At 41.9% G+C, this 21447-nt stretch overlaps 4 protein-coding genes across 10 annotated transcripts in view; 3 read left to right on the top strand and 1 right to left on the bottom strand.

Annotated features, from left to right (window-relative positions):
* The first annotated feature begins 557 nt into the window (after window positions 1–557).
* Window positions 558–11038, top strand: LOC147335276 (lysophospholipid acyltransferase LPCAT4-like). The gene is made up of 13 exons (XM_086277483.1): window positions 558–986; window positions 2386–2749; window positions 3112–3224; window positions 3343–3403; window positions 3736–3794; window positions 4203–4237; window positions 4721–4775; window positions 5087–5169; window positions 5876–6001; window positions 6112–6265; window positions 6455–6547; window positions 6629–6767; window positions 8285–11038. Exons 1-13 carry the CDS (start codon window positions 897–899, stop codon window positions 8440–8442), a joined length of 1530 nt encoding a protein of 509 aa, XP_086133609.1. The 5' UTR covers window positions 558–896; the 3' UTR covers window positions 8443–11038.
* Window positions 8897–13221, bottom strand: LOC147335277 (uncharacterized). Its single transcript, XM_086277494.1, has 7 exons — window positions 13137–13221; window positions 11677–12175; window positions 11492–11592; window positions 11147–11352; window positions 10900–11028; window positions 9780–9857; window positions 8897–9664 (listed from the first exon to the last, which is right to left on the bottom strand). The coding sequence occupies exons 2-7, from the start codon at window positions 12147–12149 to the stop codon at window positions 9158–9160; spliced, it is 1494 nt and encodes a 497-aa protein (XP_086133620.1). The 5' UTR covers window positions 12150–12175; window positions 13137–13221; the 3' UTR covers window positions 8897–9157.
* A 484-nt stretch (window positions 13222–13705) lies between these two features.
* Window positions 13706–17971, top strand: nop10 (NOP10 ribonucleoprotein homolog (yeast)). Its single transcript, XM_086277506.1, has 2 exons — window positions 13706–13935; window positions 17655–17971. Exons 1-2 carry the CDS (start codon window positions 13882–13884, stop codon window positions 17793–17795), a joined length of 195 nt encoding a protein of 64 aa, XP_086133632.1. The 5' UTR covers window positions 13706–13881; the 3' UTR covers window positions 17796–17971.
* A 2305-nt stretch (window positions 17972–20276) lies between these two features.
* slc12a6 (solute carrier family 12 member 6) overlaps window positions 20277–21447 on the top strand; it is a 41663-nt gene continuing 40492 nt past the window's right edge. For 6 of the 7 annotated variants that reach the window (XM_086277562.1, XM_086277553.1, XM_086277569.1 and 3 more), the window contains exon 1: window positions 20277–20450. The gene's annotated coding sequence lies outside the window, so the exon portion shown is untranslated. Of the gene's footprint in view, window positions 20451–20568; window positions 20732–21447 lie in introns of those variants that run through there. The other variant, XM_086277545.1, reaches the window with a different exon arrangement.

Raw genomic sequence — 21447 nt, forward strand, 5'->3', positions numbered from 1 at the left:
AAAACTTGAAAAAGTACAATCCCAAATAGAAATGGAGAAAACTGTGCCTTAATAACATATAGCCAATGGAAGGTGGGTTTATAAAACCAGTCAGCATAAAAGTTTAACTCAAGCATTTGAACACACTGTCAATGCTGTGTTAAAACTAAAATAAAATGTGTTCTATTTTTTAAATATAGAAACTCATTTGAATGAATATTTCAGTTTAATTATAAATTAAATTATATTTTAATTTAACTCAGCCACCTCATTCAGAGTAAGTAACTATCTCTCTAGCACCTCCTGGTGGCTCCAAACTAAATTGCAGCCAAAACCTGTATGGTCCGTATGTTATATACAGAGCTAATATGATATTTGACAGGCTGAGATGCATATAATGGGTATTTGGGACTTCTATGAAATTAAAATGACATTTTAAAGTGTAATTTGTAACTGTTCCCTGGTGTAAGTGAGCTTCTGTACCTTCACCTAGGTAAAGTTTACCTCTCACCCAGCACTTTGACTTCAGGGCTCAGTGGCGTGGGCTGAGCGACTTGTAAAGGGGCGGGACAGGTGATGAAGTAACAAACAGAGGGTATAAATTCTTTAGTATGTGTGCGGTTTGGCCATGAGGACAGTAGAAACTGAAAAATTCGTGGTTTCTGCTAGCTTATCTTTGTTTCTAAGGGTGTCCGAGCTAGCATCAGCTAACACTCAGGTTTTCAAACTCCAAACTGCCAAGGACACTTTTCCGAAAAAAGAGAGGTGCTGAGCAATGAGCGCACCCTGACCAGTTTTTCCCTTTCTTCTTTTCTTTCCTCTGGCATTTTTAGATAAACTTTCAGCAGCAAAGGAGCCTGAATCACATTTTGAACTTTTTATAGTTAGTAAAACTTGGTTTTTTTTGCTAGTTCGCCATGGAGAGGAAGAGCAGCAGGGCTGCTACACAGGAGTACCCCAACCCTTTCATTCATGAGCTGAAGCTGACCAAGGCGCAGTGGATCAAGGTACTCATTACATGTATTGATTTTATGCTTGGAAGTAGGGCAGGATGTCAGGCAGACCTACTGCCCTGCTTTAAACAGTTAATCTTCTGCTTAACCAGGGACCCTTGCTAACTCTGGGTTTGTCTCCGGTTTTTGGAGGTTATAAAGGTAATCCGCAAAATGCTAATTTATGCTACCAGATGTGATCGCCTGTTTTATTTTGTTTTAAAAGCTCAGTTTCCCACATATTTCTGCTTAAAATTAACTTAAAACATAATCAGAATTAAAATAATCAAAATCCAATTAAATAATCAAAGTGAGTAAATGAAACGGGAATGTTAGATGGATATTTATTTATTGAGGAAAATTATCTACTATTATTAGAAAAAGTATGTAAAAATCTCCTTTTCTGGTCCTTTTTTGTTATTTCCTCTGTAAATTTTGGTATGAATTTCTCAATTAATGTAACCTGATTTTCCCACGCTTTTACTGTAATTAGTAATCAAATTTAGCAAATAAAATTAGTTAATTACTTAATAAGTATAAGGACCCAATAGTAATTACCTAAAATTGGGAAAAATATCTAAAAACTTCTATTCTGACCTTTTTCTCTGAATGTATAACTTGATATAACCTAAATCATCAACCAATTTTTACATATTTTTGCTGTAAATAGATTAAAAACCAAACAAACTGAACAGATTAAATAAGGCTGAGGAAAATGCTCCATTAGTGATTTTAGAGAAGTGTGTCTCTAGGAGCAGCAGTGAATTTAAAGGTTATATTAGAGGTAAATGCTTTGATTCAGGGATGGGGTGAAACTATTTAACTTTTAGGTCTGTTCTCAGACTGTATGTTGGTGACTTTTCTTAAGGCAAATGATGTAGTGAAGGTCAGACGTTAAATCTTTTGTCAGGTTTTTCATGGTCAGATCTACCCATGCCACTTATCGAGCCTTATAGACCTTTTATAATGGGTTATACACCAAGTCACATTAACCTGCTAACATACAAACTCACATCTACTTTTTTAAAACTCAGTTCTTCCGTAATGAGGCATCTCTGTTTTGCTATAGAGATTATAAATCCAAATCATAGTGTTTCTGTACAGAGTATATAAATATTACACATCTGTAAACCAGATGTTTGTTTGGATCTTCTTTGAAAAGTTCGTTTGAACCTTGACACGGAGGAGTTCACTGTAGTTGCTTGTACCCAGATCATCTATATTTTGGTCTTCTAATGATGCTAACATACTATTACGCATACAAACGAGAACTAAAGCGTTTTTCTCATCAATTGTGTGTTTTTTAAGAATTATTTTTCTTAAAAATGAATGAAAGCCATGATGATGTGTTTCACTTGATGGGACCCCTGCATTATGTTTAAACAACTCTAATTTTAGCCCTCTGATCCTGCAGGGCATAATCCTGGGCTGCACCCTGCTCCCCATACGGGTCTTCCTGGCGTGGATCTTGTTAATCGCTGCTTGGATCGTCGCTGTGCCGAGATTGGCTGGCCTGTCTCAGGAGGAACGCTCCAAACCCTTATCAGGCTGGCGCCGCTGGTTGTTCCACCCGATCCTGTGGCTGCTGGGTCGTGCAGTGTTCTTCTGCGTGGGCTTCCATTGGGTTAAGGTGAAAGGTCGTAAGGCGGATGTGAAGGAGGCGCCGATCCTGGTAGTGGCGCCCCACAGCAGCTTCTTGGACATGGTGATCATGTTTCCAGCCGGGGTGCCGTCAGTTGTGTCGCGGTCGGAAAACATAAACCTGCCGGTCATAGGAGGTGAAGAGAGAGATGGAATTTGTTTACTTTGCCATTGTTTATACACCTGGAAGCACCTGTTGGATCGCTAAAGAGTTTCTTTTTAAAGTATCCTGATGGGAGCTGTTGGTGTTTCTTTGTTTTGCTGACTGAGACACAGTTCACATTTTACAGGCTGAGCTGTCACTTTAGTCATTTATTGAGGTCTAGCTTGCGTTTGCAGTATAGACAGGATGCCCACGTACTGTGTAGTAATATCTAAAGTAAAAAATGAAGATGATCCAGTGACAAGATCTGGAGCTTCACTCCTCTAGCTTCTAATCTGCTCTATCTGCTCTAATAGTTCCTGATTAGATTTCTGGGATTTTTTTTAAATGTTTCAGCTCTGCTGGAGTGCAATCAGACTGTTCTTGTGAGCAGGAGGGATCCTGAGTCCAGGAAAGAAGCCGTCTCAGAGCTAAACAAGAGGGTCACCTCCGATGGATCCTGGCCTCAGGTGAGATGTTTTTGTGTCACTCGATACTCTTGTGGGTCATGTCGTCTTTCTGCTAAAAGGGATCATTAATATATTCAAGTATAAAGACTGAAACTGCCCTTTCTTCATACCTGCATAGATACTGATGTTTCCTGAAGGAACCACAACTAATGGCCGCTGTCTGCTCAGATTCAAGACTGGTGAGTTAAATCTACACACAGAGACAAAGAAAACCCCCTAAAACATAAATAAAATCTCACGTGATGCCATGTTTCATTAAAAACTAAACCTAATAATAATGATGATTAAAAAAAGTTAAAAACACTGTTTCTGAGATCTTAAGCAGCAGATTTGGGTTGTAAAAGAACAAATACATGGAGGTTAAAAGCATATCTAATCGTGTTACATGCTTTGAGCTTCGACTCCTCTCACTCCGTGTCTCAGGCGCTGAGCACTCGACGTAATAGGAGGAATCAAAGATTGAGAAGTGAGTGAGGAGTTCTGTCTTATTTCTGCGTCTCTGTCACATCAGGTGCTTTCGTTCCCGGCGTCCCCGTCCAGCCCGTCGTGTTGCATTACCCCAACGAGGTGGTGAGTAAAATCATTAAAGCAGCAGCTTGATCTGCTAGTTATCAGCAACACAGCAGCTTTTTGTGAATGAAACCAAACTTTTTTGTCAATTACGACGAGGACAAAACCTCCATGACATGAAATGTAATAAATTGTAATTGTACAACAATGCAGAGGCAACATTTAGTTTCCTGCCAGTAGAGTTATGTGTTGATTTGGGGGTGGGTTTTTCAGGCAAGCTTTCACTTGTTTTGCTGCCTGTAGTTAATCTGAATGAATGCACTGTGGCGTTTGCACACGCTGGGTCCTGTCAGCGTGTGCAAACGGGGGAAATGAAATACTGTTAAAGTCATACATGCTGTGAGAAAATGCGTCACTCAGACTGATGCTAAACAGTTTAATGCAAGCTTTTCTCTGACTCTCCCTCAGGATACTATTCGCTGGACATACAAAGGAAGCAACTGGTGAGTCTGCTCACTTCTCCAGCTCAGAATCTGTGTGTTTGACATTTTGAGGCAGCACAAGGAATCAGCTGGAAGCCTCCTGGACTTTGGACCTTTTTTTTTTTAACTCTTTTACTTTCTGAATTTGCTCATGGGCCTGAGAAATGCTGCTCATGAGTTTTAACTAATACACAGAAAGTGAGTATTAGCTTGTTAGCTTTGCATCAGTGTTATAAATCCTGAATGGTTAGTTATACAGAGGGCTACTTAAAAAAGAATGAATTTAACAGACAGTTCAGACAGTTAAATCTGAGACTGAATGTAAGCACAGGTCCCTTTTTTAGCATCAGCAATCAGTTTATTTAAGAAAAATATGTAATAATGAGTCACATATATTACAATGAATTACTTCTTAGGGCTGAAAGTTGTATAAGTGGAAGAAAATAGATGGATGTGTGGATTTTGGAAAAAATAACCAATATCTTCCTGTTTTTGTCTCGTTAGGTTTCAGGTGCTGTTTCACACGCTTTCACAGCCGTGCACCAACATCACTATTGAGGTAAGAGCTCACCGAGGTTAACCACCACGCTTGTTATCAATCATTAGACGTTATCAGCACATCTGATGATGTAAAGGTGTACACAATGTGCGTTTGGCACAGGTGATATCAGCAGTGGAGGGTGTGAGCGGAGGTGTGGCAGAGATTATGTGTTCAGTTTTTGAAGCTGCTTTGACAGCGCACGTGTCTGCAGACGAGATCCTCTGCGTGCGTTTGTGTTGATTCGTGTGCCTGCCTCTCTATTGAGCTGTTACTGTTGTCTAGACGCTGTAAACACACAAATCAATGTTTGCCTGTTTATTGTGCTGCAGTTCCTGCCGGTTTACACTCCGTCCGAGGAGGAGAAGAAGGACTCCAGACTGTTTGCAGGCAACGTTCAGAAAGTCATGGCGAGGTGAGACCCACGTCACACAGCTGCTTTTATGCCATGCCAAACTAAAACGTGTGTCCCTCCAAACTAAAAGGAATCACAGAAACCACTGAACACATGACAAAAACTGCTTATTTTCTGCATCCAGTGTCCTGCAGGACTGTGCGGCTTAGCTGGGCCTTCATCTGAGACCCTGACATGTCACACTCAGCTGTTTTAGCAGTATTGTGCTTTAGATAAGATGAATCCACCTGATTACAGCAAGTTAAGGCTCATTGATCGCCTCATAAGAGTTTTGGATGTTGTGTTTTTATAAGTGTACTGTCGTTAAAGATGTCTCATTATCATTCTGAAATGAAACTCAAACTAGCTTTAGCTGTTTTAAATAAAAAAGGCTTGCTGAAAGGCACCTGCTGTTGGTTTTTCTGGTATCTCAGGGACCAAATATTTGTATAATGACTTCGGTGTAGGAAGAATAAATATCTACATTAGTTGTTTTTGTTGGTGTATGTGTAAACTGCACTTTGGAGTCACATTGATCCTAACAGAGCTCACAGCCAGTGTTTCCATTTAGAAAGAAGAAAATGTTAGAATAATAACAGAATCATCCAGTAATTCAAATAGAATCACTCCAGACCTGAAAGGACTCTTCAGGCAGATTAAAGGGAAATCTTTGTTTGACTTTGTGTCAGTTGTTGTAATCTGTTTGCTTTTTTCTTCTGTATGTTAGCGCTCTGGGAGTCCCTGCCTCAGACTACGTGATGGCAGGCCGGATTCCAGTCAGTAAGCTGAATGACCTCTCTGTCCCGCTTGAGTCTCCTGGGAAAGAAGCAATGACACTTCTATACAGAAAAGGGTGAGAGCCCGTTTGGATTTACCTTTTACTAAATCTGGTTTATTTATCACGTGAGAAACTCCTCCTCATCCTCTCCTCACACTGTGGTCTTTGTCCTCCTCTCCTATCAGTCTGGGCCCACGTGATGTAGAGGCAGCGTTGGACAGGATGATTGACAGGTGTCGCTCAGGAGCCGAGGGCACAAAGGCCAACGCAGAGGAGCTCGCCTCCATTCTCGGGCTTAACAAAAAGACAGCCATCCACATCTGCAGCCTCTACTCTAAGGTACTCTTATTGTTAGAGGCAGCCAAGCTCTTCCTCAGCCACAGATGTTCCAGATGTTTTGATTTTTGAGGCTTGTCAGTTTATTCAGTAGCATATGAGTTTGCTGAAGGAAGCAGAGCAGAAGAAAGGCCACCAAAATAAAAGCTCAGGTGACAGAGAACGTGTTTTTGTGTGCTTGTTTTGTTTCAGGATGACACTGTGGACCTCAGACACATCTACTTCAATATGGCAGCCCTTATCGGACATGTGGACGAGATCTCTCTGTTTCACTCTGCTTTCGCTGTAAGTTCTGCTCTCTTAGATTCATATTTCGAGCAGACCTCTTGTTTTTGTCGGTGATGACACAGCCGTCTTGTGTTGCAGGCGTTCGACAGAGAGGGCAGAGGCAGTCTGACTAAAGAGGAGCTGACCGAGCTCATGGGAGCACTGCTGGGTGTTCCTCAGCAGAGCACCGAGGAGCTCTACGACACTGCCACCGAGGACCAGGAGCAGCTCACTGAAGGTGAGAGTCAAACGGCGAAGCAGCTGCTGACGGCACATCGCTGTGCAGCCGCTGGAGATTATAGAGCTGCGTGTTAGCGTTGTTGCATACAAACTACAAACTCGTGGTGAGTGTGAGGATTAGCGAAAAAGGTGCAGACACAGGAAGTTTTAGCCGCTTGTCAAGTGATGAAGCATCGACCTTGCTTGGTTGAGGCTAATATCTGCTTTAACGTGTTGTAGTGTATTGTGTTTTATTTTATTTAAACAAGCCCCTAAAAATAATCAGTGGTCACTGTGGGCTTCTCTGGCTGTTTATTAGCACCGTTTATGTGCAGCACATCTTTAAGCTCAGTGTTTAAAGGCTTACAAGGTTCACGGGTCACCAGACACAGAAGTGAGTGCCCCATAAAAGAATCACTCTGAGTCTGCCTAAGATTTCAGTGGCTACATGAAGCAGAGGATCAGGACGTTTTGATAGCCAGTAATACAAACCACACAGCAGCATATTAATTACTAACCTTGTGTTGTGGATCAATCCTCTCAGCTGTTCTCCTGACTGTTTGCCATATGATTTCATTTGTCTCTGCCCATCAGGGACCTTCACATTGATTTTTATTGAGGGGAAAACGCTCATGCTCCAGCTTCACTGTGCTAATGTGTTTATATTACCCTAACCATAGCCTGTAGCTAGCCACCAGGCAGTGCACTGTTATATCCCAGCTAGCCCAACTTCAATAATCCCACAAATATAGCTGCTGTTTATTTCCTGTTGTCATTTATGTGTGAAGTAACAGCAGAGCTGCACGTTTTAGCTTATTAGAAATCCCTCAGTAAGAACGCTTTGAACTCTAGGTGATGCTGCAGTGTTTGAGCTTAGGAGCCAAACAAGAGTTTGGACTCACTAACAACTAATCGTGTCAGAAAAACACGGGATAACAAAAACTTTGAAACCACAAACTGGAATATTGAGGCTGAATTTCCAACTGAATTTCGTGTTTCCAATGGGAATAATGCATGTCGACATTTGATGTGCAACACTACATGAAACACAAGGCTGGAAGGAAGATAACTCAAAGGATTAAGAACCCACGAGGGCCATCACATCCACCAGCAGAGAGTTACGTCTGTAAATAATAAACTAGCTGCATTAACACAGGAGCATAAACACATAGCTAGCCTGCAGGACCATGTTTGTGGGCTTCTTTGATGAAGTCCTCAGTTTAATGTGACAGCTCTTTTACTCAGCTCAGGTTTTTTGTACTTATTTACTGTTGACAGTGATTAAAATAACCTCTTTGCTCCCCGAGCCTGGGGATCTGGGCCTCTGCATCAGCCGACTGAAAAGCCAGTTTTGTCTAGTTTATTAGTAACTTTATATTTTATACTACAAATTTCTATCAGAAAAAATAATCATCAAACCTAGAGGATACATGTGTTTAACCTGAGCTTGGTCTTCACTGAGCTGTGGTGCCTTGTGCTGTGTTAAACTAAACTGAGGGGGATGGGAGGAGCTAAAATGTCTTCACATTTCCATAGAGAGCTTGCTGCTCGTGTTGACAACCCACCCGATATATCAGAAAGTGACAAAGGAGATCCTGCAGTCCAAGAGACTGCCATCCGCCAACGGGACGTCTGTGAACAACAATAGAAGCCTCCTGAACAGCTCCGTTAATGAGGACAAGAAGTCCGAATGATGATCTCCTCTCTGTAATTGGACCTTCTTTGTGTTTCCCCAGAGTGCACGATGGCGGGGCCAGACAGAAACAGAACAGAAACAGCTAAAGATTGTATTTTCAGCTTTTAAGTCTTTTTTTCCAGCTGTTATGTTTCAAAAAGTGTTACATATCCTATTAGTCTGCACCGACACAGAAAAGCCAAAAAAAGAACCTCTGAGGTTTAAAGTTAGTCTGAGTGATGCTGCTGTGGTGCTCTGAGGTGTGAGGACAGCTCCTGTTTTTTTTATTTATAACCTTTCCACTCATATGTGTTTTAGTGACTTTTGTGTTGTTAAAGGGATAACGATGATGATGATGATAGTAATGATGATAATTGCATGTGCAAAAACAAAGTATACTCTGGAAGATTTATTCTGTGTGAATGAACCATGTTTACATTTAACAATAAACTGTGAATTCATTTACAAAACCTTGTTTGTTTTCCCGCCTTAAGCGCCTGTAACAGATCAAACTGCAGCAGGAAATGGACGTTAAGAGTCCTGAGGTGTTTGTCACAAATAAACATCATTTTTCTCTTACTCATTTATTTTTCTTTCAAACTGTTGCTCCTAGCTTCTTTTGGCTTTCCTGCTTTTTTTGTGGGACTCTACTCCAGTTGCTCCATTGCCGTCCCTGCGTTTTCTCCCGAGCGTCCCCTCTTCCCGCCGGCTTGGTTGTTTGACGCGGGTGATTTTTAAACTTGGGGCATTGTGTCGCGAAAAATCCCTTCAACGTTGGGACTCTTGAGCTGTTTCTTCTTTGCCGGCTCCAGAAACTGCTCTGCAGTGCTCATTAGTTTTGTTTCCCGGCTCCGCTTTCTCTTAAATGACTGGGTTCCTTGTTTTTTCTGCAGTTTTTTCTTCTCCTTGTCTTTCTCTGTTCCACGTGTTCTTTTAAGGACCGCAGCAAGCGCTTCGAGAATGTTGGTCTTGGGTTTGGTCTGGTTCTCCTCGCTCGCCTGAACCTCCTGTTCGAGAGTTTTGGGTGAAGGCGGTTCTTCTAAAAGGTTTGAAAGCAGGAGGGGGGAGCAGCTGATCCCAACTTCATTCTGGGATGAATTTTGTCCGTTTCTATTGGGGCTACTTGCAAAGAGGGAGCCTGGAGCGTCCAAAGAGAGTGACTGTGAAGATACCGAAGGTGTTTCTCCGTAGAAATGATCGCTGTTTGCAGGACATGGAGGCAGCTCCTCCTGCAAGATCATCTGTAGAGCAAGAGAACAAACAAAATATCCCCTAAACATTCATTTTCAATAAATGCTTATGTTTTTGTTTTTTAATTATTGTTACTGTACTGTATCAGTATTTAAAGGATGCTACCTCTTGCTCTTCTTCAAAAAGGTCCTGGCTGGCAGAGAGGAGAGGCATGAGGGCTTCGATATTCACCGTGGACTCCACCTGGCACAAAGAGCAAAGGCAACAGTTTGAACAACAAAACATCATAAAAAGGGCTAATACTCAGGAAGTGCTGTGAGCAAAATGTGCTGCAAGTATAGTTGCAAAGCTTTTTTATGAGTGAAACATGTTTTTATTAAACATGTGAACATAATACAAAACAAACTCTTGTAGGGGATACAAAGTTAGAGAAATACAATTTTTTGAAATTACGAGGATCATGCACATCTAGTACCAGCAGAGCGTAGTGGTCAGCGGGACACAAATTTTGTGTCCCGCTGACCACTACGCGTAAGCTGCGTCCAATGTGAAAGGGCCTTCAGGGTCATCCAGGAAAAAAACTGGACTCTAAGTAAAAATCTGTATTCACCAACTAGTTGGCAAGTGGTAGCTAACCAGTTGCAAACCTCCTCCGTCAGTAGTTTTTTATGGAAGACGCCAGCTTGCCTGCAAACACTCGTCAGCTGCACTTTTACAAGCTTCACTATGACTCTGCAATTAGTCCACAAGTATTTGCAGACATGCCAGACCCTTCTTAGGACCACATTCTCCTAGCTACACCCAGCTACCTCCAGCAACCACTAACCGACCACAGGGAGGTTACACATTTTCCTGAACAGCTGGAGGATGGTGGACAATCTGAGGGAAACTGTCCACTCACACTAAAGCCTCACCTGCTTAATCATTCTTTTTCTCTACAATGGGCCCCAAAACATACAAAACATAGCTTTGTGTTTTATGCAGTAAATCCTCAAATTATTGACTGAGCCATGAACTCATCATGACGGTGGTTATTGAGCCTGCCGATCAAGTAAGGAGCAGGTTGTTTTCCAGACTATTGCATTCAGATTTAATGTTTACAAACAGAGGCATCGCCCCCTGCTGGCTATTACAAGTAATTCAAATCACAGGACCACAGGTCCCCATCAGCTTTTTCTTAACAGTTGCTAACGGCAACAAATATATAACACTTCACATAATTTATTGGTGTGATGCTGTCTTCCTGCTCTAAATATAATGAAAGGGTTATGCATGGACAGTTTACCTTACTGACAAACTCCTCGTCTCTGCACAGCTCATCCATATACTCCAGGAAGGAACTGTTTTCCATGTTCAGGTACCCAGCCTCTCCATGCTCCTCCTCCCTGGGGTCTTCAGCCTGAGTGGGAAGCAGCTGGAACAGACGAAGGGTAAAATATCTATACACAAACACAGCTTACAAAATTTATTTTTTCTACTTGTGGATGACTTGGTTGAAAAAGGCTGTTTACAGTTTCAATACAACTGCTCACCTGGTCAAAGAAGGACCCTAGGAGACTAAAACATTCGTCAATGGAATGTTTGTTCACTGCTTCCTCATCTAAAGAGGCTGTAGGTCCGGGAAAACAACAGTCCTCTGTAAGACTGGCTGGGATGTTTTCTTTGGGAGTCTTGCTTTCATTGCCTGGTTCGGCTTCATTGCCTGGGTTGCCTTTGTGTGGATTGTTCTTCTGGTCCTCTGTTAGTGAAGACAGACATAGTAAAAACGGGACAATAACTATTAGCTTTTATTTCTCACTACTTTGCTAAAAGTCTAATTAAATTTCAATCATATTTGATTTTTTTTCAGCTGGTGGTCAGCTTAGCTGTTCAGGTACCTTTTGCACAGCTCTTTGACCCCTGACCTCCTGACCCTGCATCCACCTCTGTCCTCTGTCTTGATGCTGTTGTCACCTCTGCGGGCGAACTTATGTAGACCCTGTGGCACAAATGGTGGGGTCAGACACAATCAAGACATATCCAGTATTAGTTATTGTAACATGTGCAGTAATAGAGCCCTTACTGGTTTGCACAGTGAGTCTGAGGGAGCAGCACGATCTGCGGACACAGAATTGGTGGGAGGTGCCCGGGCCTGGAGCTGAAGGGCAGCTGTATGTAGGGCTGGGCCTTGTAACTGTAGCTGGGCATGGGCAGCCAGTAGGACTGTTGAGAAGAGTAGGGCCTATACAGGGGCTCGCCAGGCGATAAAGGCTGGAGGTGGAGCGGAGGCGGGTAGACAGCTGGCAGGAGGATTTGGAAGGAGTCCACCTGGGCTGGGAGATGCTGCACAGCATGCTGCTCCTTTCCTGGATGCCAGTCTACTCTATTTCTTTGCCTTTCTGCAGCTCTTGTTTGGGGGACAAATGGATTTACCCTTGCAGCTGAGCTCACAGGATAGAGCTGCTGTTGCTGAAGGTGCTGCCAGTGTTGCTGCTGAAGGTGTTGGTGGGGGTTGGGATGTTGCAGGGAGAATGGAAACAACTGAGCTGGATCCATCCTGGTTCTGTGCGTTTGCTTCTTTACTGTCAGAGATAATAGGGCGATTCATGTTGGTGATTTTAACAGTTAAAGGATCGATGAGGATCAAGAAAGACCATTCTGTGTTACACTCTTTTAGATGTCAGAGGTGAAAGCATGATGGGCGGACTGGTTGGAGCTGATAAGAAGGCATCAGTAACTCAAATAAACACTTGTAGGTGCACACAAGGTAAGCAGAAAAGCATATCTGAATGCACAGAAGCAGAAGACCACATCTGGTGTCACTGCTGGCAGCCAAGGACAGGAAACTGAGGCTCCAATTTATACACAATTCCCAAAATTAGACAACTGAAGATTATAAAAACGTTTCCTCTTCTGATGCCCAAAGGCTCGTGTCTTATCTTAAAGCCAGCTTTCACTCTTGCAAACAGGTGCTTTGGAACTCCACGTATGGACAGCTCCACATTAACTAACATGTAAATGCTTAATGTGGTGTAAAGACAAATGTGTCATTAATAACACAACGAGATGTGACCGTGTCACCTACGTGGACATATGTCAGAAACGACAAACAAGCCGAGCCTGAGAAGCTTAGAAGAGCGATCTGCCTTTGAAAAGACCGTAGTAAGAATAAAAACAGTGATGCTGTGGGCTGTGTGCTCTAGCAGAGTATACTCTAACTGTGTGACTGTTAGACAACAACATTACTTAGCCGGGCTCAGTGCATGCAGATAAGTTTTTATTATTAACTTAGTGTTTAGGTGAGGGAGTTTAGATGCTTAAGACTGGGTTAGCTGAACTGGTGGTACAGAGTCACCGCTAATTTCAACACATGCCGTTTAATTTTAACATGAGCAGTTATGACAACCTTTATGAAAACAATCAGTGCTCAGTGAAAGATATCCACACAGTGGTGTTTGCAAACACAAGACAGCCTTTCAGCGTTACATGCACACGACAGAAACAGTGCACACTGTAGTTAATAGCATTTCTCGGTTGCCTTACCTTTGTTAGTGAAGATAAACGAATCTTCTCTTAGATGCTGTAGTAGGTGCACACTCTGCTCAGACCAAAATTCAAAAGAAACCAAATGAAGGCAAATTTTTGTATGTAAACATTCCATATTTCACCCACCTGATGCACAAGAATTCTGCCCCCCCCCCTCCCTCACCCCACACATACACACACATACACACACAAATTACTTTATTTATAGTACAGCTTTTATCCATTGCAACTTTTTATGACATGTGGGCTCATTGTTTTGTTTATTTATTTATTTGTCTCTTTTTGATTGCAGATACAAAGTGCTGTAATGTTTTATGAAGGAGTACAACATAATCATTAACGGAAAAAAGCAAATTATGCAAGAAACTTCAGGTTTAATCTTTTTATCTTATCTTATCTTATCTTATCTTATCTTATTTTATTTTTTAAAACTGGGTCACGTGACAATAATAAGCGATCGCGTTAATGGCAACAGAGTTCGGATCTTGTCTCCAGGGTATCGTTTGAGATTCAAACGGAATGCAAAGGGTAGAAAAAGCTAGTGAGACTTCGTTTCCCAGAATGCTCTAAGTGCTGAACCGGATATCCGCTCTTCCGTCCCATAGCGAACCAACGTCCGCTGCACGTGGAAATCCAAGAGAAAAGAGCGCATTACAGCAATTTTTGCGTTGTTTTCGATATAAACAGCTTCGTATACATATTTTGAACCCCTGAAGTGTAAAAACAAACCAGCTCGGTCGGGATGTTTCTGCAGTATTACCTGAATGAAAACGGGGACAGAGTCTACACTCTGAAGGTAAAGTTGTGTTTATCTCCGACATGTTTCCCTTTATTCTTTGTAAACGCGTCTCCGCTGCTAACGTTAACGTAGATGTAAAGAGCTGAAACACCTGGGAAAATGCCCAACTTTAAAATATGGTCTGTTTTTTTATATGTATGTTTGTATACAGTAAACATTACAGCAGAACGTTTCGGGGATTTTATCGTCACGAAGCCACCATACGCACAGTTTGTACAGTCGCATACGTTTAAAAACCCGAGTGGAGTATCACTCGATAATTTTTTTTTTTTTTTTTTTTTTTTTTTTGTCATAGCTTGAGGTAAAACTGCTTTGAAATCAAAATAAACACGACAAAATACAAGACGTATGCGTTTAATTAAAGCTATTAAGTAGTAGGTCAGTGTAATATAGTGAAATATGTCAAATTGAGCAAGTGAAACATAAAAGTAGGTGGCTGAAAGTAGTAAAACACGACAGTTAACAGAGTTTATTGGGCAGAAGTTAAAGTAGGCTTTGGCATGTAGCTCAGGTGTGGTGGGGCAGTGTGACTTTGCAGAAAGTTGGAACAACAGTTTTCTTTAATATCTGTAGTGGACAGGCTGCTCTCTGCTGACAGCCCGTCTAGAGCTTGACTGGTCACAGCAGAGCCAGCTCTATAAGCAGCTGTATTAGAAGAGCTCATTATAATTGTCGCCCCTGTAAATTTTGTATAAATGTGAGACCACCGTTAATCTAATCCAACAACGAGGACTGCACCTCTTCACCGTAGTCCAGCACTGCTCTGGAGTGTGCCTCAGTAATGCAAACCAACCAGGTAACCTCAGCGAGCAACGCATGCACAGATTCAGTGTCTGATTTTCAGGAATCATGAGATAATTTGGGACGTTAAGCTTTCAGTTTTATTTGTCATATGCAAGTTAGCACAGGGTCAACATCGCAAAGAAATGGATTTGACGAGCAGAAGACAGTCACTCAGCAGACTGGTACAGTAGAAAAAAAATAAAATATAATAAAAATAAATAGAAAAATAGTAAGAGCAAAATATTAATAACATGTAGTAAAAGAAAAAGGAGATTTTCAGTTAACTGACTAAATATATATATGTGTATGTGTGTGTATATATAAATATATGTACACACTAGTGATTAAATAAAGAAAATCTTAAATAGGAATGTGGGGGGCAGATGGGATATTGTACAGGAATGAGCAGCAGTACAAACTAAACAGTACAAAAGTTTTTGTTTTTTGTGGCAGTTGTTACAGTATTGCACTTTTTAAAAATATAAATACCAATAAAGGGGAGTGACCAGTGCAGATTATACAGAGTACTTGTGAAGCTGCAGGGTAGCTTCTGAGTGCATCCTGTGGAGAGTGTGTGTGTGTTTAAGTGTTGTGGTTGAGGTGTCGTATGGCTTGATGGTGGAAACTGTTTTTAAGTCTTGTAGTCCGAGCAGACAGGCTCCTGTAACGTCTGCCAGATGGTAACAAGGAGAAGAGCTGATGTGCTGGGTGGCTGTGGTCCTTGATGATGCTGTGTGCTTTACGGAGGCATCGCTGAAGATAAATGTCCTGAATGGCAGGAAGCCTCATGCCAGTGATGTGCTCTGCTGGCAGAGCAGCTTCCGTACCAAACTGTAATGCAGCTCGTCAGCAAGCTCTCGATTGCACACCTGTAGAAATTTGAGGTGATGTTGGCGTTCAGCTTGGAATTCCCACACAGCTAAGCGGTCCTTACCTTAGAGCGTAACTCCTGCTTCCCCTGCGGTCCGCTCTTGCTTCCATCTTCCTCCATCTCTTGAGTGTGAGGTTATCACACATTAACTTTTAAGCAGACAGATCCTGGGTTAGGACTGCACAGACGCAGTTTCTGTGTTTGGTGGTATTCATCGGGGTGTTTTGAAATTAGCTGCGATTACAGAATAACCAGATATGTTGGGCACGTAAGAGGGTATGCGCCCACAAACGAATGTTTGGAGTTGCCCTCGATGCGTTTCGTCCACCGTAAGGACATGTCCAACACTTGGCAGTTTTTACTTAAATGCTTTTAGTCGACTTTGAGGTACCTCATGCTTTTTTTGTCACATTCACTGTGAGCATTTTCTTGCGTGACTTCCCTGTAGCTGTCGTGTAGTTTTATCTTTCTTCCTAATAAATAAATGTACATCTTGAGTTGCTTTTCATTTTAACCATGTTGTTTATTAAATCTGCCTCTGTTGGAAAGCCCTTTCGACAGCAAGGGCGTCTTGCATCCTGTGACTTTCCAATCACCTTGAAGGAAATGAGAAATTATGGGCAAGTTTTAGCTCAACAACTGTTGGTTACCTATTAGTTAGGTCACAAGTGAAGAAACTCTTGTGCTGGCTTGTAAAGTTGGGAGGTGGTCTAGTTGCCTGGGGCCAGTAAACACACAGCCTGAGGCAGAAGCAGTGTGCAGACACAGGAAATCTCAGTGATTGAATGTGAACATGGAAATAGTTTGTACACTCAAAGAAAAGGGAACTGTTAGAGCTGTTCTTTCAGATATAGGTTACTGGAGAATGGTTTTATTCCTCCAGCCCACTTAAGATCAAATTGGTCTGAATTGGGAGCTTTATTGAGGAATATAGGGCTCAGACTGGACAAACAGTGAATTCAGATAATAATACCATGACACCGACAATTGCAACAAGATGAGTGTGAAGGTGTTGGACTAAATGAATAAATAAGGGATACCTGGTTACGATACATACAGTAAATAAATGGGAACTTGACAGTGTTGTGTAAATGGTATATAGACAACAAAACGGTGTATACAGCTCGATTTGGTTCAGCAGCAGTAATAATGGATGTTTTAAGTACAAACACTATGAGAGTGTTGGTGTTACAGGGTGACGGCCTGTGGGAAGAGACGATCCAGGTGTCTGCTTGTTTTGGCATGAAGTGCTCTGTAGCATTTACCAGTGGGGAGGAGTTGGAACAGGTTGTTTGCGGTATGTCTGTGAAGGTTCTCAGGTTGTGATAGGTCTGCAGTAATTTCACCTGCTTGTTTCCTGACTCTGGATTTGTACGAATCCTGCATGGAGGATGAGTCGACACCAACGTTTGTTTGTTTTACCTGCAGACCCCAGTGTCTGTTATAGTCTGGTCTCGTCCTGTTAAATCCAAACCATACAGTAATGTTTTTCAGAGTGCAGAGAATGAACTTCTTGCAAAAGCTCAGGCTGTTCATCCTCTGCTGCGTCTTCTTGATGATTTTGTCTGTGTTGGAACAGCTGAACAGCTCCAACTGAAGTCTCCATTTCTGAGCATATTCAGCTCAAGATTGTTCTGATTACACCACAGGGACAGCTGTTCAACCCCACATCTGTATGGAGAGTCATCAGTCATGTCATCTGCACATTTCATGATTTTGACCTACAGGTCTTTAGTGATGCAGTTGTTTGTGTAGAGGGAGAGGACACAACTCTTGAGGCCACCACAGCTGATTTTTCCAGGTGCTGGATGTGGTTCTCCTCAGCGTCATCTACAGCTTTTGCTGTCTGTGTCTCAGGGTCCAACACTGGGCTATGAGGACCATGACTTCTGACTGCTGCAGTTCTAAACTGGTCCTGGGTCTCAATGGTTGTCTCTCTCTCCCTGTGTTAGCTCTGCAACGCCGCCAGCTGTCATGGAGAAATCTGAAAACGTACTGAAAATCTATTTTCATGATTTGAAACCCTTAAAAAGCACAAGCACACTCTTTTCTCTTTCCACAGAAGGTGACTCCAGATGGGGAGCCCACCAGCTCGGCCCACCCGGCTCGATTCTCCCCAGATGACAAGTTTTCCCGGCACCGGGTGATATTGAAGAAACGCTTCAACATACTGCTGACCCAGCAGCCCAAGCCTGTCATGTGAGGAGGAGGAGAAAGACATCAGGATGGAGCTACAAGGAGAAGAGCGAGAAAACACCTGAGCCGGATTTAAAGGACTGCTCGTACCCTCTATTGATGCGATGATGGAATTTGTTCATTTTTTTTTTTTAAGGGTGGCGGTTTTTAATTTGTTCATACTAAATAAATCTTTGCATCATAGCTCCTCACGTGTTGCCTGTGTGTGTCTAAAATCCAGACTGGCTGACAGCTTGTTGGACAAATGAAGCATTTAAATGCAGATAGTCTTTAATGTGCCACCAACCTACCAGCCAGGGGGCGCTGTAGTATGAAGGTTGTCCTACAGGATTTCCCTATATCCAAAATAACACGATCACGTAATTTGTGGCATTATGAAAACACAGCTGATGATAGATTTGAGGAAGCACTTTAGCTGAGCCTGCAGATTTTCTCCATTTGTTTCCCAAGACAGCCATAACTTCCTCTCAAAGCTTTCTTTTTTAAAAAATCATTCTTTTACTTTTGCAGCCAAACACTGGATCGATTTGTAGATATACGACAGCCAGGTGACTCTTTGTGTGTGACTGCACAGGGTTTTTTTTTTGTTTGTTTTGTGTTGTTTTGTTTTTTTTATATATCTTTTGTCCACCTGTCCCACATTCTGATTGGCTCCATTTTGAAATTCAGTGCTGTTAAAGACACTTTAAGTCCTGACTGGTACTGAGTGGCTGTGATCAGAGGTCTCCAGCAGGTTAACACTTCACTTGTGTTTTGCTGCTGACAACATGGTGGAACTGCAAGTGACTCCAACATCACAAGATGTGTGCACAACATGATGCAAACTAATAGAAAGGAAGTGTAGATGTCATGGTGTTGTACCTTGGAGTAAACAAGAGGATGTTATTAAAAAAACAAACTCAAACAGTATTTATGCTAAATGTTGATTACTGCTTATTTAAAAGAAGCCAATACAAAGAACTGGTACAAAGCTGACCTCCAATTGTTAAATAATGGATGGACATTGTGAGGGAAGTCACCTTTATGTCAGCTGAATAATGTGCTACCTTTTTCTAACTTAGATGGATTAGAGAACTATAACTTGGTAAATATAGTTTGTTTTTTTTATCCTTTTTTTTTTTTTTTTTAAGAATTTGTCGGCTTTCTTAAAATGTGACAAAGTTTAGAAAGGAAAAAAGTTGTAATTCAAAAAAGTGCATTTGGACTGACACCCATATTTTTGTGGGAAACAAACGGCAGTTATTCAGACCAAAAGGAGAAAAGTACTAAAATTCACCTCCTTATGCTCATTGAATACTGCTAAAAAAAATCTAATTTAAATTAAGGGACCACTCAGTCATCACAAATTATCCCAAAGTCAGTTAAACTTCAGGGAGATCAGAGTGTACGGTTTGGAAACATAAATCATTTGTAGAAAGCCAATAAGAGGAATGGTTTCTCAGACTATTGCTCTTTCCTTATCCCTCCTGACTGCCGTTGTCACTCCTGTTAGCCTGAGGGATCACCTTGCATGATGAGATGATGAATGGTGTCCTGCTGGATCTTCTCCCAGTCCTAGATCAAGATATCTGTGGGCTCCTGCACAGCATTTCTGACATGATGAAAGGTCTGGGCTCCGGTCTGGGGTGTGTGAGGGACAGTCACGTCCAGAATCTGCCTGCACACTCTGATCACAAGAGGCCTGATGTTTTCCCACATGAGATGAACCCTGGGTTTACTGCATCAGCATAAGGTCTGAGGATTTAACCCCAGCACATTTTTGACCTATTTTCAGGCTGACTCTTATAAAGACAGCTTAACATGCCTGAAGTTGAACCGTTTTACACTGAAATGATCAAGCTTTCCCTTCATTTTCTTGAGCCATATATTTACTTACTTATATTTACTTAGTCAGATTAAAATCAAATTACCCGTAAAAAGTACTTAAAGCTTTCCCAGCAGAAAATACAGTGAAACAATGGAAAGAATTGATTACTGAAGTATTTTTAGAAGAACATACAATTTAATTCAGAAAATAGCAAAGGGCATAGTATTTCAGATATTTAATTTTACATTCTTGAATTGTTAATGCACCGATAATTTATGTAAGTTACATATTTTAGAGCCAGGTACTGGTTCCCAATATGTGGATTTGGGCCTAGTCCAAAGGGTCAGACTATAAGTGTGAGGAAAGAAGCAAAACTAATGTTAGCTGACAGAAGTACTTAAAACGTATTTTTAATATGGCAAAGTAACTAGTAGCTACAGCTTGCAGATAAATATAAAAGTACCAGAAATGTATTACAAATAGCAAAAGAGTGTGTAAAAAGTAAATCTGTATTAAATCTGGTATTGATCAAAAATATATTTAAAGAAATAAGTGATGCATTTCATATTTTTAGCAGCACTGTTCGTGTTCACTGTTCGATAGCTAGCCGCTGTCTACTCGAACTACATTTCCCAAGTAGCTTTTACCCCGTGTCTGTCACTAAGCATGCGCAAGACGTTTTAGCGACGGCGAGGAATAGAGGACCCCCCAGGCGCTCGCGCGTGTGTATGGTTGAGTCGATTGAACGACCCCAAAAAAAAAAAAAAGTCCCGAGAAAACCTGGGAGACACTCCCAAATTTTTAGTGATTTAAAACAGCCATATGTGCATAGGGCCACATGGAAGCCAGAGCCAGGTATGTGTTTCATGTGATAACTGTCTGAACTCCGGGCTTTTTCTCTATCGGTGTCGGTGAGGCAGCCGGGGCTCCGCGGAGTTGACAGTTTATGGCACGGCTAGCCGCTGAGCTAGCTTCGGTTAGCCGCGCTGACTGTAGACGAGCGGCTTCACCCGATACGACCTCCACGTATGAGTGTGTGTATTTGTTACCACCTATGGATATCTGGTTGATGGGTCGGCGCTGGGCGTGATGCTCTTCGACACAAGACGCTTGGTTGAAAGGAAAATCACAACTTTGTGAGTAACGAGCTAATTACCCGGCCGGTTTATCCCGGAATAACCACGCGTTTTTGGACGTTTTTTTACGTCTTTATTTTCAAGCCGCTCTTAAACATATCCCCCACGTCGTAAAAATCGCTCTTCACGAGGTTTGAGTTAATGTCTGCTTGGCATTTTATCCTAACGCTGGCTCTGGCCATATCGTGTCGTCTGCAGGTGTTCAGTGACCGGTTCGAGCCAGAATTATTATGGCCAGCTTAATTGGCTTACAATGGGCGGTGGTTAGAGAGGCGAGCATCCCAGCCAGCTTTGATTTCCCTAAACTGGTTAATTAAAGACTTTTCTTAATTGGTAAAGGTGTGTTTGGCCATGTCCTCGTCTCTGGATCATATTTGCTTACAGCCGCATTACCCTCGTGATGGAGGCTGCCTGCCAAAAGCGCAAGAGGACCCAATCTCCCTAATTTGACTGTAAAGTTCCTTAACGATAGTAAAATTAAGGCAGTATTTTCACTTAATTGATCTCAGACCTGGGAAAATCTTGAACTAGATGAGGTTAAAGCTAGTTACTGCTAGTTTAGCTAAAATAATAATCTTTAGTCATGGCGGTTAGATATGTTTAGGAGGTCAGGTAGCCTCACAGATATTGATCTGGGAGCTTGGCAAACTAATCCATGATCAGTTGGCCCACATTGGTAGCAAGGCATTATGACTGTCTCCTGATGCAAAGGTAAC

This window comes from Aulonocara sp. 'chitande type north' Nkhata Bay, linkage group LG3 (assembly GCF_057382095.1).
Source record: "Aulonocara sp. 'chitande type north' Nkhata Bay isolate Kocher_YH1m ecotype deep benthic linkage group LG3, A_spYH_male_GT1.1, whole genome shotgun sequence".
NCBI classification, from domain to species: Eukaryota; Metazoa; Chordata; class Actinopteri; order Cichliformes; family Cichlidae; genus Aulonocara; species Aulonocara sp. 'chitande type north' Nkhata Bay.

Excerpts from the sequence above, each read along its gene's own strand:
- nop10 (XM_086277506.1), top strand. The coding sequence starts at position 13,882 with ATGTTTCTGCAGTATTACCTGAATGAAAACGGGGACAGAGTCTACACT. Across the intron at positions 13,936-17,654 it reads ACAGAGTCTACACTCTGAAG|AAGGTGACTCCAGATGGGGA; the intron begins GTAAAGTTGTGT and ends CTCTTTCCACAG.
- LOC147335276 (XM_086277483.1), top strand. The coding sequence starts at position 897 with ATGGAGAGGAAGAGCAGCAGGGCTGCTACACAGGAGTACCCCAACCCT. Across the intron at positions 2,750-3,111 it reads AAACCTGCCGGTCATAGGAG|CTCTGCTGGAGTGCAATCAG; the intron begins GTGAAGAGAGAG and ends TAAATGTTTCAG. Across the intron at positions 6,266-6,454 it reads TCTGCAGCCTCTACTCTAAG|GATGACACTGTGGACCTCAG; the intron begins GTACTCTTATTG and ends GTTTTGTTTCAG.
- LOC147335277 (XM_086277494.1), bottom strand. The coding sequence starts at position 12,149 with ATGGATCCAGCTCAGTTGTTTCCATTCTCCCTGCAACATCCCAACCCC. Across the intron at positions 11,029-11,146 it reads TAGGGTCCTTCTTTGACCAG|CTGCTTCCCACTCAGGCTGA; the intron begins GTGAGCAGTTGT and ends CGTCTGTTCCAG. Across the intron at positions 9,665-9,779 it reads TTTTTGAAGAAGAGCAAGAG|ATGATCTTGCAGGAGGAGCT; the intron begins GTAGCATCCTTT and ends CTTGCTCTACAG.